Source organism: Nicotiana attenuata, unplaced genomic scaffold (genome assembly GCF_001879085.1).
Source record: "Nicotiana attenuata strain UT unplaced genomic scaffold, NIATTr2, whole genome shotgun sequence".
NCBI lineage: Eukaryota > Viridiplantae > Streptophyta > Magnoliopsida > Solanales > Solanaceae > Nicotiana > Nicotiana attenuata.
The window spans coordinates 142179-161745 of record NW_017671681.1 but is presented as its reverse complement, the minus strand read 5'-3'; the positions used below and the strand labels follow the sequence as shown (position 1 = coordinate 161745).

The window sequence follows — 19567 nt, the reverse complement described above, 5'->3', positions numbered from 1 at the left end:
CCAATTCTACTAATTGTGTCAAGTTAGTAGCAGAATCGAGGGTACCTTTGTCAATCTCACCATTTTGTTGGATTACTCCTGGATCTGCCATTGTTGATGTCGCCTGTGTTTTCTGAGAAACAAATTGAGCTGATGGAGATGTAGTTGTTGTTAGTGAGCTTCCGATAACTAGGATTGGTGTCTTCCTTGGCCGTCCTGGTCCATTTCCTTTGCCCTTCGCCATTGACAACCACCGTTCCCGCCAAGCGTAACCGCCGCTTGAAGAAACCGTCAGTGGGGAGGGAGTTTTCTAAGAACATTAATATCATCACTTGTATGGTTACTTTTTCCTTTTTCAATAAATTTTCTCCATTGTTTTTATTTTTGTCTAGGACAAATCAACCTTTGGCTAATCAAACTCTTAAGATTAATCCCTTTAATTTTCATAGAGAAAAATAAAGTAATCAAGTAGATAAGACCGATTATTTTAATAAACTATTTAACAACCTACAAAGAACGAAATATTATGTTAAAATCTAGAAGGATGTACTAAATAATTAAAAAAAATTATCAAAAAAGAGAAAATCTAGGAAATAAAACAGCCAAACAAAATCGACTAATTTAGCTTAATATTTAGTCACTTACCAACATTATTCCGATAATAAAGATTGTAATAAGTAAGATAGTAATTAATCTTCTAAAAGAATACTAAGTACTTATAAGATAAACATGGAACAGGTTAATATTTCGTCACGTACCAACTTTATCCCGATAAAAAAGATAGTGTAATAAGATTATTTAATTAATCTTCTAAAAGAATACTAAGTACTATAATTATTCTTCTAAAAGAATACTAAGTACTACTATAGGATAAGGATGGGACCCACCCAACTCTGTTATATTTTTCTTCTATAAATACATTTGTCTTGCCACAACGTACCTTCACATTCTACTCAAACCTCTCCATTGAGTACTTCACAATGATTAAAGCAATTAGTTCTCCCCGGCTAATTTTGCTGCTAATTACAGCTCTAAGTACTGTAATTACAGTTAAGTCTGATATTAATGATGTTTCGCCGGAAAAGTTGAGTTTTGACACCGGAGGTTTGAGCAGAGAAAGTTTTCCGAAGGGATTTATATTCGGAACAGCAACTTCTGCGTACCAAGTTGAAGGTGCTGCTAGTACTGATGGCCGTGGACCTAGTATTTGGGATACTTTCATTAAACGACCTGGTATTAATTCATTAATTTTGGATTATACATTAATTATGCGTTTGCTTTTGCTGATGTTTTGCTTTTTCTAATAAATTTTGATGGCATAACAAAAACAGGAGTTGAACCAAACAATGCCAATGGAGAAGTCGCTGTTGACCAATATCATCGTTATAAGGTGAGTGTACTAAGTTCATATATGCTGCAACATATTGGGGTCGTTTCTTAGGGCGTATAAGAATGATACTGAATAAGGTGTATTAGTATTGCAGAGCTTATTTATGCTGAGATTATTTTTTATTGATTGTTTGGCTTGTATTAAAGGTTTTGAAAGGATAGTTCTGTCTTTATCATTACAATCCCATATTATAAGAATAATACTGAATATGATGTATTAGTAATACCGAGATTATTTATGTTGGCAGTTATGCTGGAATTATTTCTTATCTAACTGTTTGTTTTGTATTAAAGGTTTTGAAACGACTGTTCCGTCTTTACTATTACAATCCCATATCATGAATATCTGATGACATGATAATGTAAAAATAATTTACATATAAGTTAAACTCTTCATAAATTGGAATTACTGAATATAATATAAGACTGAAGTTCAACTATGCTGTTTGAAATTTTCCAGTAACGTGAAATTTTTGAATTTTCTCTTTCAAACATATACGCGAAATTATTTGTCATAACTAATTACAAAATGTAATTGTAAGTGTACCAAATTGTTATCCGCTGAATATTTCAACATAGTTTTTAATGTACAAGGTGATCCTTTGATTCTGCTGCCCAAAATTAATCACTTTATGGTTTATGATGCCACTGTAATGGGTACAGGAGGATATTGATCTGTTGGCGAATCTGAATTTTGAAGCTTATCGCTTCTCAATTTCATGGTCCAGAATTTTCCCAAGTAATTTCACTATTCCTTTTCTATTTTATAGTCTATTCTCTAGCCATTTGAAATAATAAGTAATAATTTATTCTTTGCGTCTGAAATTTGTAATGTAGATGGAACTGGTAAAGTAAACTGGAAAGGAGTTGATTATTATAACAGGTTGATCGACTACATGCTCGAAAGAGGTAACTTTCTTTTCTCCTTTATAATGCATAATCATATAAATTATTGTTGTGAAAATAAATAGTTAAGTACTATACTGAACTTTAAACAAATTTTTAACAGGTATTACCCCATATGCTAATCTTAACCACTATGATTTACCACAAGCACTTCAAGATAGGTACAATGGATGGTTAAGCCGAGAAGTCGTGTAAGTATATCATCACTTAAATTCATGCAACTACCAACTATTTGCTTGTTTATTTTGGTAATATGTTTTATTGTTGGAATATTGCAGGAAAGATTATGCTGATTATGCAGAGTTTTGTTTTAAGACATTTGGAGACAGAGTGAAGAACTGGTTTTCTTTTAATGAGCCAAGAGTTGTTGCTGCTTTAGGGTATGATACCGGATTCTTTGCACCCGGAAGATGTTCTAAACCATTTGGAAACTGCACAGAAGGAGATTCTGCAACTGAGCCTTATATTGTTGCCCATAATCTCATCTTATGCCATGCTTCTGCAGCTCAGAGATACCGCGAAAAATATCAAGTAGGATATTTTTTCCCCCTTTTTTGCGTTCCTCGCTTTTGAAATTGCAGATCACTCTTTAACCTCACTTTCTGAATGCAATATATAACAGGAGAAACAGAAGGGAAAATTTGGCATTCTCTTGGATTTTGTGTGGTATGAACCTTTGACAAGAGGAAAAGCCGACAACTATGCTGCTCAAAGAGCAAGAGACTTTCATTTGGGATGGTAAGATATTGCACACATAGTAATGTATTGCAATTGCTAGATTAAGGGGAGATTCTTACCGGTGGCAGATCCAGAATTTAGACATTGTCGTTTTTGAGTTGAGAGAGTGGGTTCTGACTAACTATAATCATACTTTGCGCTTGTTCTGCAGGTTCTTGCATCCTCTTGTATATGGTGAGTACCCAAAAACCATGCAAAATATTGTGGGGAAGCGATTACCCAAGTTCACGAAAGAAGAGGTTAAGATGGTCAAGGGATCAATTGATTTATTGGGCATAAACCAGTACACTGCCTACTACATGTATGATCCTCATTACACAACACCACAACCCTTGGGATATCAACAGGACTGGAATGTTGGATTTGCTTGTAAGAAACTACTGTTTTACTAGTTCTTAAGTTATAAATGAAACTACTTGTTTTAGTATGTAAGAGGTTCTACTGATTCTAATTCTTTCACTTGCTCTGATGTAGATGATCGCAAGGGAGTACCAATTGGTCCTAGGGTGAGTATATGATGAAGTTAACATTGTCTTTAACCTAAAAATGTACTAATATCTTAATTATTAGCTAACAATGTCTTTGTTGATATGATTGTAGGCACACTCGGATTGGCTCTATATCGTGCCATGGGGTCTACATAAAGCTGTCAACTATGTAAAAGAACGTTATGGAAATCCTACCATGATTCTGGCAGAAAATGGTATGGTTTGTTTAACAAGTGAAACATTTCAAAGCTGCATTTGACAAAAAGAATGTCTACTAATAGTATATGATTTACAGGTATGGATTATGCGGGCAACATCACCCTTCCTAAAGCATTATATGACACCAAAAGGATTGCTTACTATAAGAGCTATTTGCAAGAACTAAAGAAGACTGTAGATGAAGGAGCTAATGTCATAGGCTATTTCGCGTGGTCATTGGTAGACAACTTTGAATGGAGATCGGGTTATACTTCCAGATTTGGCATTGTCTACATTGATTTCAATACCCTCAAGCGATACCCAAAGTTGTCAGCATTATGGTTCAAGAAATTACTTAGGCGCCACAAGCATTAAGGAGGTTGTGCCTTGTCTGTGTTTTTTTTTTTTCTCATTAGAAGTAGTTCAGTCTTTGGAATGTCTGTTTAGATTTTAGAGGACTTGAAACTCATAAGTTGGGGCCTTTATTAGGCACTAGGATTTCAAGTTGTGTTAGTTTAATACAAGAATGCTCTTTCTACAATATAGCTATGATGTTTGCAAGGGAATAAAAGAATGAATGATACGGCTTTAGTACTGCAATTCCTAATTCTTGACTTCTACTTATAAAATTATATACACAAGTCAGAACAAGTATTTTAAACTCTGTATCTAGTTCGAACCTTCTACTTAATAAGCACTAAGAATCAAACTTGCATAATTAGATTGTTTACCAGTGGAACGTTGGCAGAGGAATTGTTGTGTATAATTGATGATAAAATTAAGAAATCTGCAAGATAATAGATTAAAAAAGAAAAGTGACTGATCAAAGTAAATTAATCAAGGCTGAAACAAATTCAATAAATTACACTCGAGAAAAGAAATTCAGTATAGAGTTTTTCTTGTTTTCTGAACTTTGACAATTACTCCTTTTAACCTTCCTTTCGTTGGTAACTCTTCTTAATTCAATTCTTTTAATCGGCTTAGATTCCACACTTTTTTGTGATTCTGGAGTAGTACATACAACTTCCAGGCTTTCAACCTCAGTCACTTCTGAGATTTGTTCAGTAACACTTTCCAATTCATCTGGCTCAATTTCCTCCACTTTTCTTTTCCTAAAAGGATTATTATCTGGGACTTTCAGCACTTCTTTCTGCTGACTCTTTTTCTCTTTTCCGACCGCTTTCCTAGTTGATATTGAAGGGCATAGCAAGTTTTGAAGAGCTACTGCTTCCTCTATGCACTCCCTGTCGTCCATAAATGGACACTGATTCTGTTCATCCGAGGCTTGCTTCGTCTCCACCACTGAAAATGCCAACAAAAACTGGTCTTTAAGTAAATTTGGAGTATAATTATCACTTTGCCAACACATTATGTACCCCTTAGTTCCATTTAAATGCACAACAAAAACGATTGTGGTATTGATGACTATCTGAACGACATGCTTGCCTGTTGTTTCTTTTCTGGTTTTACTTGAAGAAATAGCAATAAAACTGCTGTCTTTTGAAGCTTGAGCAGATGCCTGTTGTCGAGAGAAAGGACCACAAATTCTCTTGATGTTTGCAGTAGACACATGATTTACCATATTTGGAAAGAGATCGAAGGCCTCCATTGTACAAGGATCTATGCTACCTTGAGCAATTGCAGTTGCCAATGATGGAAGAATTTCTCTATTGACTGTCAAGGATAAATAGTTCGCCATATCTTTCATTGCAAAAGCATAAGATATAGCAATTTAAAGTACTATTTTGCAAGAGGTCAGAGAATGCTGAAGCTTCATTCATAACAGAAGGCAAGCTCCAAGTAAGAGGAGGACAAATTTAACCATATAACTCCAATAGGATGAAAACCGCAAAGAAACTAAAGGATACGGTCCTAAGAAGTCAAGTTCTTCGTCGAGAAACTGCAACAGCTGTTCTGGGACAGGTTTCAAGTGCTTGGTCTGCTTCAAACTAACATCATATCTAATTAAACATAGAAGAAAAGTTTATCATTCATGTGTCAGCTGACAGAACAAATGCAGAACTATACAGAAAAGTTGTCATGTTAATTGTTAGACTCACATTCTAGCATGGTGGAAAACTGCAACAGCTTCTTTAAATGATTTTGTGTAATCTTCAGGGACTTGATCTCCCTTCTCAAACTTTAACATGGAAAGAACCTGTTAAACATTGGAAAATGATTTTTAACTATGAAGCTCTAAGGGCATAAATCTTTGCAGGACATCTTAAGCTAAGAACAATCAGGGACGGTACAAATTCAACATTGCCCATTTAACTTGCAAAACAATATTATACATCTTACTGCAAACACCCCTCCTCCCCAATGAAAGGGAAGCTATGCCCGTGCCAAATCCCTGGCTCCCCCCGTCATCCCTACCCCCACCCCCCAGTCATGCCCAAAAGAAGAAAGGAAGAGGAAAAAAGGGCAAATAAGCATCGATGCAAAATCTGAAATCAACAGTAATTACAGCTTCCTGTTGACTCCATTAAATTGTTGAACAAGATCTAGTGCAAGTAATTATGTTGTTCCTTAACGTCTTGCTCTAGAAGGCTCTTGTGATATCACCTCTTAACTAGGAAATGATTTATCTCTTCAATTGGTATCCATAAATCTAGTATCAGGTAAAAGATCAGGTATCAGAATGGTGCAAAGCTGATATAAGCAATGCTAAACAAACCAAGCATATTATGATGACATTATAATAGCAATCAATCACCAATTACAAATACAAGAAGATAAACTTCCTTGCTTTGAACAAATAGAGAATATGCTTAGCTTACTCGATCTAAGTCACGATACTTGGAGACCAGATTATAAGCTTTTGTAATTCCTATGCCAGGGACAGACGGAAGAAAATCACAGCCAGCTAGGACACACATGCCTGCAAGTGATGAATAACGTAACTACTGTAAAATTTACAAAGAAGAAAGACAATCAAATGCTATTCAGAAAGAATTTCACTTTCAGCAGCTATTTTTCTTCTGTTGACTACACGAAAAAAGCAAGTCATCACCATTATTAGCTGCAAGAGTAGTCTTTGCTTGACTTCAAATGCTTTAGGTTTGGTTATCAATGCAAATGAGTTAAAAGCTAGAAATTGCTAGTAACCTGTAAATAAATCTTTATTCAAATGTCTGAAGGAAGGAACATGAGTAGCAGAACTGAAAACTTGGTCTAGTACCACTTCTTGACCATTGCCAAAGGAATCCATCTTAAAGAAAACCTGCTCAAAAGTACAAAAAAATAACAGAGGTTGCTTAGCTTTTAATTAAAGGAATTGAGCTGTTAGGAGAGCAGTAACCTCCATTAGGCCATATCAAGGTATTTGAGAAATTCTTACAGCGGGACAGCCATATGCTAGTAAGTCGCTATCCTCAGAAATTACTGCCACAATTCCACTCTTTTCTTCTTCTAGGCTAGACAAGTAGGCTAATTGTGCATCAGCTTCATATGGTGCTACAACAAATTCTATGTTCTCTGACTTCAGAATCTGCACATGTATAAAATCATAATTACATCTGGATAACTTGAAATCTTGAATTGGCAGATATATAAAATTGAAACCATGCAAACTACTGGAAAATTCAAGGAACTTGTATGTCGATGCAAATGTCAAATCAAAAAAGTAAGAAGAAATAAACTTCTGAACGAAATGTCTTGTATGAGTGAACCTGAATGAGTTGATGCGCCATTGATGGAGTGACACTCACTGCCCTCTGCATACAAAGCATTTGAAATGGAAAAAGATATTAGTTTGGCTATCTGGCTGGATAGTACATTAAACATCTAAAGGCAAACAAATACCATAGTTAAGTATTCTCAAATATCACAACCCTTTAGGCTTATTCAAATCATATGTGGTAATTATTCCAATTTGTGAGGGTTAATAAAGAAACCACGTTTACCATGACAATTTAGGGACTAGATAGTACCTGAAAGAGCTCAACGGCACCAGCAACATTTCCTTCCTTTAGCTTCAACATCGCCTGATCTCTATTTGTTTTTCTTCTCCTGTTGAAATAACAGATTAACAATCCACAAAACTGGTATAACAAAAATTGTGTATTGTTACTACTTAATTAAGACAAGAACTAAGTTGGCGATTACATGCCTGTGCCTTTCCTCTTCAGTTCCAGACTTACAGGGTAAGTTCCCACCATCAAAAACAACTACAGGAGTAATCTTATAATGTCGAAGCAGGTTAATTCGGTGCATGAAGTAATTCAAGTACTGCAATTTCTTGTCGCCCTCCAAATTAAGACACAGCTCCATACTACATGAATACGCTGAAAAGTACAGCTTTTATTGATTCTATCCATTTAAAACCACAAAATATGCAATAACAATTGAATCTTGAGCTAATATATGCCAAACCAAATTAAATACCTCCTTTGTGAAGCCAACAATACGCATCAATTCCCACCTATAACCAACAAAATATGATTTATTTATTTTTTTAAATTAAAACACAGAAATGCGATAAATGTGATGAATCTGTATATTGAATTGAAGGGAGAGGAAATGAAATGTTACCCTTTTGCCTGCGTATTTTTTAATGTGGACCGGTTCAACATAGGGCTTCATGAACCGGAGGAGATCTTTGATACCCATTTCTTTCTCTCTCTTTTTTTTCTTCTAGGTATTTTCTCCTGGATTTCTTGCTTGACCTTCTGGGTTTTGGATCTGTAGGTGAAAATTAGGAATTGGAGGAAGTGAGAGAAAATGGCGGGAAGAAGAGCAAGTGTTGAAAAATGGGCTGTGTGTATACCTAGCAGTAAAAGCGTCAAACAACGGTACTGTGACGGAACTAAAGTACCATCCAATGAAAAAGCACCACGTGCAAAACTCAAAGTCTATGTACACGTGGCGAGTATTTATTCGTATGTTTTCTCCACTTTTTTACCTAGTAAGTATTGCGAGGTATGACCTTCGGCATTTTAACGTTTTTACCGCGAAGATAAATTTTAAATTTTGGGTCCCAAGAAAAAATTCCCGGCGACTTGCCTTTGTTGCTGTTAGATACACCACGCTCCCAGCTGGTGCGTGCAAATGCTTGAATTTCTCTTTTTTTGGGGGTAACTAACTTTTTCCTATTAATCACCAATTGTATCCTTACTAACTTTCAAAAACCACTATGTTTTAGTGGTTATTAGCTAGTTGTAGCTACCATTTACGATACTATTTCCTATAGCTATGTTTTTAGATTTTCTAGAGTGTATTCGATGTATTTAAGCTACTGTATTCATGAATACAGTAGCATTTCTAGGCGTGAAACAGGGAATTACAGCTAGACAAATTTTTGTATTCGAGTGTATTCGACTGTATTCATGGCATGAAACATGGGATTACAGCTGGACAGATTATTGTATTCGACTGTATTCACGGCGTGAAACAGGAGATTACACTGTTTTAAACGGAAAGTGAATCAATTAACATAATAGACTCCTAATATAACTCAACAAACTCAATTATAACACACAAATTTTGTATTTTCAGTTATAAAAAAGATTCTCAACCGAAAAACACCCCAAAAATATAGCAATCTTCAGAGAAATTATATAATACATCTGAATACATAAATTATATTAATTAAAAAATATATATGAATACATTCATGGAATATAGCGAGACAATGAATACAATGAAATTCATAGAATACAGCGGGATACATTGAAATATAATGGAAAAAAAGGACAATGAATACAATGAAATACATAAAATACAACGAGATACATTGAAATACACTTAAAAAAAAGGTAACAGAATCTTCAATTTGCTCGGCCCCAAACTCCGTCGTCTTTGTTCAAGAACAACCCTAATGTCGTCTCGTCGAGAGGGCCGCGATTCTGACTCGAAACGTCATTGTTCCCGTTTCGATCAAGAACCCAATCCAAAGAGATCCTTAAACTCTTCCTTTATGATTATATCCGTGGCGTTTGTTTCCCATCTAGGGCTGCTCTTTTCAGGAAAAATTCTCTCTGCAAATTGTACAAACAGTTGAAGATTATTTTACAGTCTCTCTGTCTATGTCAATACTTTCTACTTTGACAAATTCTTGTGAAACATGGGTTTTCAGCAAATTGCGTTAGAGTTTATGCGATTAAGGGTTAAGGGAGAATAAGTCGCCACATGCAATCTGATGTGCAAGAAGAGAAGAGAGATGACTGTGAAACGGAAAACTAACAAGAAATAGATCATACAAATCGTATTTTATGGCTTAAGAGTAGGATGTGACCATAAATAGATATTTGGCTATAAAAATCAAAAGGTAGCTATAGAATATAATTTTTTAAAAAGGTACTTATTTAAAATAAATAAGATATCAACCTTTGCTATAGGAGGTAAAAATTCCTAATTTATTAGGGTTGATTTAAGATTTTTGGAACCCGTTTAAAAATGAGTACAAATTGTACGGGGCGTCCTATTTGGTCGCCCCCATTTAACTTATACCCCCTTTTTAAAAAAGTTTTAACATATACCCACTTTTTAAACAACTTCAGGCATCTTTTTCCTCCTTCTCCTCCTCCCCCTCCTTTATTTTCTTCTTCTCCTTCTTCTTATTCTTCTTCTTCTTCCGGTGACAATGATTTTATATGGTAGTTGTGAATATATTTTAATGTAGTTTATGATATTTTACAGTGCTGAGCTGTTATGACGTTTTATTTTTTACTATTGCTTAGGGTTTCTTGTTCTTTTTTTTTGTAATTGCAAAATGGGTTCATCAGATTTATTATTGTTTTGACCAATTGATGATTGCGGTTTGTTTCTGATGATATTTGGAGGCTATGTTTCAAATTTGAGCTCATTTGGAGTAGAATTAGGTATTAAATCGTATATTGGATTGTTATAATTCGAAGAACAATTTTATGTTTTCTGGGCAATTTTCACTTCAGTCTTATTGGCCTTAAGTGAATGAAAACGTTTGTTGCACTTCAGACTTTTGGCCTTAAGTGCATCTGAAGTGCAAATTTTCACTTCAGACTTATTGGCCTTAAGTGAATGAAAACGTGTAACGACCCGACTGGTCGCTTTAGGTATTTGCACTTCGCTCGGTGTTTCGAGGCCTCGAGTATCTCCACATGATGTATTATGACTTGCGTAAATCGTTAGTATTGGTTTTCAAGTTATCCGGAATCGATTTGGGGGAATGAAGTTCAAGATTTAAGTTCTACGTTGGAAGAGTTGACCAAGTTTGACTTTTTGCAATTGACCTCAGAGGAGTTTTGTTAGCTTCGTTGGGTGATTTCGGACTTAGGAGCGCGCCCGGATTGTAATTTGGAGGTCCGTAGTGGAATTAGTCTTGAATTGACGGAAGTTGGATTTTTGGGAAGTTTGACCAGGAGTGGACTTTTTGATATCGGGGTCGGATTCCAATTTCAAAAGTCATAATAGGTCTGTAATGTCAAATGTGACTTGTGTGCGAATTTTGAGGTCGATCGGAGGTGATTTGATAGGTTTCGGCATTGGTTGGGGAAGTTGAAGTTTCAAAGTTCATTGATTTCGGCTTGAGGTGTGATTCATCGCTTCGAGGTTGTTATGCATGATTTGAAGCTTCGAGTAGGTTCGTCTTGTCACATGGAACTTGTCTGCAAAATTTGGCGCCATTCGGAGTTGATTTGATAGGGTTCGGATGCTCGGTTGTGATTCTAGAAGTTCTTGAAGTTTAATTTTATTTTCATGTATTTTGGCGTCCGATTCGTGGTTTTAGAAGTTATTTTGATGATTTGAGCACGCGAGTGAGTTCGTGTTGTGTTTTTAGACTTGTGTGTATATTTGGTTTAGAGCCCCGAGGGCTAGGGTGAGTTTCGGATTGGTTTCAGAATGTTTTTGCATAGTTTTTAATTTCTGGTTCTGGTATCTTCGCATTTGCTAGGTTCTGATCGCAAATGCGGCCATCGCATTTGCGAAGAAACCTCACATTTGCGAAGCCTGGGCGACTGGGCAGTTTTCGCATTTGCGATGAACCAACCGCATTTGCGAAGGCTGGTCTTCGCATTTGCGAAGTTTTGTCGCAAATGCGACTTCAGCAGGCATCCTTCAGGTTCGCAATTGCGATGTATTTTTTGCAATTGCAGGGTTCGCATTTGCGAACCCCCTGTCGCAAAATGCGACATCTGCAACCTGTTAAGTGCTGAGAATTTCGAGTTTTTGCTTCATTTTTCATATTTTTGAACCCTAGCTTCGAGGTGGGGCGATTATGAGAGGGGATTTTCATCCCAAATCATTGGGTAAGTATCTTTAATCAATTTCCAACTATATTTCATGACTTTATACAAGATTTAACATCAAATTAATGGGAAAACTATGGAAAAATTTTGGAATTTTGTCAAAGTTTTAAAAAATAAAAATTTAGGATTTGAGAGTCGAATAAGACTCGGATTTGAAAACAAAACACATATTTGGACTCGCGGGGCGATGGGTAGTCAAGAACTGCCTTTGGATCCGGGTTTTGACCAGCCGGGCCTGGGGTTTCACTTATTACAAATTGAAAAAAAATCATAGCTTATTAATTGAAATTGTTTTCTCTTGCACTGTGTGGTGTATTCAAGTCGTCATTGGCTAGATTGAGTCGAGTAGAGACGAATTTGTAGGGGAAAAGGCTAAAGTGAGTGTTGGATTAGCCGAATTGAGGTAAGTGTTTTGCCTAACTTTGTTGAGGGAATTTTTCCTCCTATTTGTCATTGGTTGCCATATGCGGGGGTGATACATATATGAGGTGACGAGCGTATATATGTGTGTGCTAGGGTTAATCATGCTCGGGGGGTGGATTATGTTACATTTACGTTTGTAGAATTTCGTGACCTCTTGCTTCATGCCTTACTTGACTCTTGAATACCAAGAACATGATATTAAATGATAGAAATCAAGACTTATATTATTATAATTGGATCAAAATTGATGGGAATTCTGAGAATACATTGATGTGTCTAATTTGGTTATCTCTATGTGAAATCATTGCTACATTACTACGGTCGATATTCTTGAGATACTAGACTATATAATTATGTTGTGGATCATTTGTGAGATTTGTGGAAGTATTTGAATAATACGATTCTTGAGGATTGTTGAATCATTGTTGACTTGGAACGTTGTGATTGGGAATTGTTTGGAATATCCGTTAAAATACTCTCCTTGATGTCATTTATGCTTCCTGCCTTGTTTGTTATTATTATGCTGCATATGCTTGGTAAGGAAGAGTGTAAAGCACGAAGGGTGATGTCGTGCCATTGTTTATATATTATCATGTGAGGGAGAGTGTAAAGCACGAAGGGTGATGTCGTGTCACATTATTGAGAGTAAAAGCACGAAGGGTGATGCCGTGCCACACTATTGAGAGTAAAAGCACGAATGGTGATGTCGTGCCGTATCATTTGAGAGTAAAAGCACGAATGGTGATGCCGTGCCATTACATTTATATTGTTATGCTTGTATGTTATTGTGAGGTCATGGCACGAAGGGTGTTTCCGTGCAGGTGAGGACGAGGGACATGCATTATGACGTGATATCTGTTTCCCGTGTATACGTTTGTGCCCTTACCTTGAGTTGTTATTGTTGTATCTACATATTTTGTGTGACTTGTTGTTATTGTCATGTACTTGACCTTGCGAATACCGTGCCTATTTCCTGCTTTTATAATATACTCATGTTGTATCTATTCTGTTGCACTTTAGTTTAAGCCTTCCACCACGCTAGCCATTCATGGCCTTACTTGTTAACTTGCACAGATCATGTGTTTCCGTCGTAATTGTTATATTTGTACTTAGGCCTCCAATATGCTAGCTAATTGAAGTTGATATTCCTTGTTTTCCATTTGTTGTACTGCGGTAAGAGGTAGTGAACATGCTCCAGCAAAGGCACCTAAAGGAGCTGATGAGCGACCGAGGAAGATAACAACACCAAGGCCCACCAAAGCCGCCCTCCCCTGCCCGCACCATGGAAATGATTAGCGGTGGAGGAGACGAAGCAGAAATCAACCACGTAAATTTTACCACCACACACAAAGTGAAGCGGTCAATCACCCACAAACGGTATGATGACCTCGAAAAAAGTATCATCTTCGATAAGTCAGATACCAACGTTTTGATTTTCCTCACTCCGTTGCTCTTGTCATTACTTTACGTATTTCAGATACTGATGTAAAAAGAATAATGGTAGACGATGGAAGCGGCGCGTGTATTATTCACCCTCGAGTTCCTGCGCAAATACGACTAGAGGACAAAATAGTACCACACTGCATAACACTAACAGGTTTTAACAAAGCAGTCGAGCGAACCTCAGGAGAAATAGCGCTGCCCGTTCTAGCCGGGGGCGTCACCCTAGCAACAACGTTCCATGTCATGAACCAAGACACAACTTACAACGCAATCATAGGACGACCATGGATACACGCCATGAGGGCCATCCCGTCCAGCTTGTATCAAGTAATCAAATTCCCTACTCCGTGGGGGATATTCAACATCCGAGGCGAACAACGCACAACCCAAGAATGCTACCGCATCGCCCACGATTGTACATTCACTCAACAGCTAAAAGGAACAAACTCAGAAGCATAGCAATTATCAAAGTCGGGGTCCGAACTCAACGGTCAAAAAGACGTTATCAAGGACCCCGACGTTATGGAAGCCGCGGGATCAACAATAGAAGATCTTGATCCCGTCTAATTAGACAGCAGCAAAAAGGCTTATATAGGCCATAAGCTCTCCGAGCCAGGTAAATTTCATAAATTTTTAATCAATAATGTCGATCTGTTTGCTTTTTCCCACGCAGATATGCCACGTATTCGGAAAGACGTTGCCACACACAAGTTGAACGTCGATCCCTTCTACCCCCCAATACGACAAGTAAGAAGAAAATTTAATGCCGCAATCAACGAGGCCGTCAGTGAGGAAGTGGATAAACTACTCGCTAACGGCTCCATCCGAGAATCGAAGTACCCTCAATGGGTCGCCAATGTAATCATGGTGAAAAAGAAAAACAGGAAGAGGTGGATGTGCGTGTATTTCACAGACCTAAACAAGGCCTGCCCGAAAGACTCCTTTCCGTTGCCTCATATCGATCAACCCATTGACGCAACAGGAGGGCACGAGTTGTTGAGCTTCTTGGACGCCTACTCAGGTTACAACCAAATCCTCATGGAGGAAGAGGACCAGGAAAAGACTACTTTCATCACCCATCAAGGAACATACTGTTATCGAGTCATGCCATTTGGCTTAAAGAACGCATGGGCGACTTATAAAAGATTGGTAACCAAAATGTTCAAGGACCAACTCGGCAAAACAATGGAAGTTTACATAGATGACATGTTGGTCAAATCGAAAAGGAAGGAAGACCGCATCGACCACCTGAAAGAAGCCTTCGGAATACTAAGGTAATACGGCATGAAGCTGAACCCTGAAAAATATGCCTTCGGCGTAACTTCAGGCAAGTTCCTCGGTTTCTTGGTGTCACAAAGAGGCATCGAGGTCAACCCTGACCAAATCAAGGCCATTGAGGGAATACCCGAAGTGTTAACCAGCAAGAAACAGGTGCAAAAATTAACAGGCCGCATAGCTACCCTGTCGAGGTTCATCTCACGATCCTCCGACAGATGCCACAAATTCTTCAATGTGCTCAAAAGGACAACGGGCTCCAATGGAATGCAGAATGCATCGAGGCCCTAAGAGAACTAAAGGCATACTTGTCTTCACCCCCACTACTCGACAAAGCAGAACCCAACGAACACCTCCTGATATACTTGGCCGTATCAGAGGTCGCGGTAAGCGCAGTATTGGTCCGTGAAGATAAAGGTACGCAATCTCCGATCTCTTATATTAGCAAAACTCTGGTCGACGCCGAAGCGAGGTACCTTCACCTCGAAAAATTGGCCTTGGTGTTGGTTATAGCTTCATAGAAGCTTAGACCCTATTTTCAATGCCACCCCATATCGGTGGTAACGACCTTTCCCTTACGAGGTCTCCTGCATAAACCCGAGCTATCGGGGATATTAGCCAAATGGGCCACAGAATAAAGCGATCATGATATAACATATCAGCCGCGAAGAACGATAAAATTACAGGTACTCGCCGACTTCGTCGCCGATTTTAGTGCCAAAATAATGACTGAGGTCGAATAAGAAACTTCTCGTACCTTGCCCAGTCTAACCGGCCTATGGTTCCTATACACCGACGGCGCATCCAACGCGTCAGGATCTGGACTGGGACTCGTACTCGAGGTACCAACAGGCGAAGTCATCCGCCAATCCATACGGTGCCCTGATATGACTAACAATGAGGCTGAATATGAGGCCGTATTTGCAGGATTAAAGCTAGCTCTCAAATATGGAGCACGACAAGTCGTCCTTAGATGCGACTCACAACTCGTTATCAACCAAGTCACAGGGACTTTCCAAATCAAAGAGCAGAGGCTACAAAAGTACCAGGCGAGAATTCATAAATTGCTACCAGAATTCGAAGAATGTCGACTCGATCAGATACCTCAAGCACAAAACATCGAGGCAGACGGTCTCGCCAAGTTAGCAGCGGCCACCAGAAGCATCACGAAGGAAAACGTGGTCACCCTCCTCCACTCATCATTAGACGAACTTGAGGTACACTCTGTAAATTTAACTTGGTACTGGCGCAACCGTATTGTAACATATTTGCAAGAAGGAGTACTCCCAACAGATAAAAAGGAAGCCAAAAAGCTTCGAATGCAGGAGGACAGGTACAACATCATAAATCACGACCTATACAAAAGAATGTTTGGGGGCCCCTTAGCGAAATGCCTAGGGCCGAATCAAACAAGAAGCGTGCTCGAGGAAGTACACGAAGGCCACTGTGGTGCCCATACCAGCAACCGGGCCCTCGTCAGATGCCTCATTCAACCAGGTTAGTATTGACCCATAATGAAGAAGGAAGCCGCCGGTTACGTCAAGAAGTGCGAACAGTGCCAAAAATATGCTCCTATGATACACCAAGCGGGCGAACACCTCCACTCTGTTACATCGCAATAGCCGTTCATCAAATGGGGAATGGACATCGACGGACCCCTCCCAGCAGGGCGAGGTAATATATGTTTTCTTTTGGTTTTAACTGACTATTTTTCCAAATGGGTAGAAGCAGGTGAATTCACCCAAATACGCGAACAGGAAGTTATCACATTCGTATGGAGAAACATCATATGCCGATTTGGCATCCCCAAAGAAATCAGCTATGACAACGGACTCCAATTCACCGAAAAGAAGACCGCCGAGTTCTTCGAAAAATAACACATCAAGCGAATACTCTCCACGCCATATCACCTTGCCGGTAACGGCCAGGCTGAATCCTCCAACAAAACAATACTAAATACCTTGAAGAAAAAGCTTGGGGACGCCAAGGGACTATGGCCGAAATTACTACCAGAAGTACTGTGGGCATACAGCACCACGCCAAAAACAAGCACAGGAGAAATGCCATTTTTACTAGTCTACGGGACTGACGCCATGATACCAGTCGAGGTCGGGGAACCCAGTTTGAGATACTCCAACGAAAGCGGACCAAGCAATGACGAGAACAGAAAACAAGACCTCGACGAAGCAGAGGAGCGAAGAGACATGGCTTACATAAGAATGGTAGCCCAAAAGCAACAAGCAGAACAATACTACAACAAAAAAGCCAAAGTACGACCACTCAAAGTCAGAGACTATGTACTCAAGGCCAAAACACAAGTGAGCAAAGATTCAAGAGAAGGCAAACTAGGAACCAATTGGGACAGGCTATACAAAATCACGGCAGCGGCAAACAAAGGATCATTCCAACTAGAAACAATGGAGGGAAAGCTACTACAAAATAATTGGAACGTCGCCCATCTAAAATACTTCAACTTCTGAAAACAGACGCCCTCCACGTCGTACTCTTTTTCCCTCACCCGGTTTTTGTCCCAGTTGGGTTTTCTCGGGGAGGTTTTTAATGAGCGACAAAGGGGACGTCTCGAAGTTCAAGTATAATTCATCGCCCCGCCTGCAGACTACTTCTCCAGGCCGAATGATAAAGAGACTGGATACATGGGAACTTCTTCAATATATTTATGAAACAAATAGAAACATGTCATATTCTCCAATGAATGAAATAAAGCAACATCTTTACTCTCCACCAAGTCTTTTTACACTTTACAGTCGACATCGCTCGAATTACTCTACATTCGACCTGCTCGAATTACTTTACATTCGACCTCGCTCGAATTACTTTACATCCGACCTCGCTCGAATTACTTTAAATTCTACCTCGCTCGAATTACTTTACATTCGACTTCGCTCGAATTACTTACATTCGACTTCACTCGAATTACTTTACATTCAACTTCGCTTGAATCACTTTACATTTGACTTTGCTCGAATCACTTTACATTCGACCTCGCTCGAATTGCTTTACATTCAACTTCGCTCGAATTACTTTACATTTGACTTCGCTCGAATTACTTTACATTCGACTTCGCTCGAATTACTTTAAGTTCGATTTCGCTCAAATAACTTTACGTTCGACTTCGCTCAAATTACTTTACATTCGACCTCGCTAGACTTGCTTTACATTCGACTTCGCTCGAATTACTTTACATTCGACCTCGCTCGAATTGCTTTACATTCGACCTCGCTCGAAATCTTCAATATTCGACTGCGTCGAACGTCGATCTCAAAAATCAGGGATTTCCCCACATAGCAAAAAGAAAAGAGAACGAAAATCAATAAATACATAGTAAGAAGGGAGCTTTCCATTACAATTGTCGAATTACAATACGTTTTACAAAGGGCTCAAACACGCCCTCACAAAAATAGCAAAGCAAAACAAAAACTAAATACAACGGCTTTACGCCACATCATCCCCATCGGCGTACTCATCGTCATACCAAGAATCAGAGGCGAGCCTATCCGCATCGTCGTCAACATCATCCCCACCAGGCGTACTAGGGGCGTAACCACGAGCTTCGCGGGCTGCACGTGCCTTGACACGGACGCCCTCGAGTTCTGCTTCAGAAATTTTCCTGACGGCCTTCAAAGACTTATACATGTCAAGTTGAGCCTCGGCATGAACCCACATCTCATACAACTCCCGCGGCACACCGGGATTGGCAGAAGTATGAGACGTAGATGGATGTGATTGCCGTCGTACCTCCTCGACCTTCAAGGCAACGACCTGCTCGTTCAATCCAGACAACTCCGCCTCCAGACCCTGGATCCTCTCTTCTAACCTGACCACCTTAAGCGCCGATGTCTCCACCTCATTATCCCGCTCAGACCTACAAACGCGGAGGGCATCTTCTAAGGCCGCCACTTCAGCCATAGTGGCCATTCTGCCTTTCTCGGCACGATTCAATTCTTCGACCTTGACGCTCAACTCGCCCCGTAGATCGACAGCCTTCGCGTCCCTCTGCCCAAGTTCAACAGTTAAGGATGCCACCTGCATTTAAAGGTCAACATTCTCAGCAATCACCCCCTTGCTCACCTCGAGCTCGTCCTCCTTGGCCTTTAGAGCTACCTCAAGCTCGCTGCACCTACCGATGGCTCTCATTAGCTCATCATCCCTCTTCCTTAGCTCTTCGTCTTTCTTCATCAACTCATCATCTTTCTTTTTAAGCCTATCACGAAGCGATTGAAATTCACCATCCTGGTTGAGGAAGTCGGCCAGAGTCCGGTGCTTAGTATGGTACTCCCTATATTTTGAAGTCATCTTCTTAAAAGCGGTTGTCCTCCGCTACTCCCTCCGGTCACACTCGATCCTCATGATAAGAGTCTAACATGTAAAATAAAGGTGTCAGTATGAGCAAATTACACATGCGAAACAAATCCTAACATTAAAAAGCACTTACTCGCAGAGCCATGCTAGATATACCCAACGACAACTCCGCATCGTTCG

The 19567-nt window shown here is 39.2% G+C and overlaps 2 protein-coding genes across 2 annotated transcripts; one reads left to right on the top strand and one right to left on the bottom strand.

The window, feature by feature from the left end:
* The first annotated feature begins 928 nt into the window (after positions 1-928).
* Positions 929-4298, top strand: LOC109209672 (beta-glucosidase 44-like). Its single transcript, XM_019372984.1, has 11 exons — positions 929-1212; positions 1311-1369; positions 2032-2107; positions 2206-2277; positions 2378-2465; positions 2553-2805; positions 2897-3012; positions 3164-3381; positions 3487-3518; positions 3613-3715; positions 3796-4298. Exons 1-11 carry the CDS (start codon positions 960-962, stop codon positions 4071-4073), a joined length of 1548 nt encoding a protein of 515 aa, XP_019228529.1. The 5' UTR covers positions 929-959; the 3' UTR covers positions 4074-4298.
* Positions 4299-4498: 200 nt separating this feature from the next.
* LOC109209671 (exonuclease 1) lies at positions 4499-8440 on the bottom strand. The gene is made up of 12 exons (XM_019372983.1): positions 8232-8440; positions 8085-8121; positions 7810-7984; positions 7631-7709; positions 7370-7414; positions 7039-7188; positions 6807-6921; positions 6479-6579; positions 5759-5856; positions 5567-5659; positions 5145-5365; positions 4499-5000 (listed from the first exon to the last, which is right to left on the bottom strand). Exons 1-12 carry the CDS (start codon positions 8307-8309, stop codon positions 4561-4563), a joined length of 1632 nt encoding a protein of 543 aa, XP_019228528.1. The 5' UTR covers positions 8310-8440; the 3' UTR covers positions 4499-4560.
* Positions 8441-19567: the final 11127 nt, after the last annotated feature.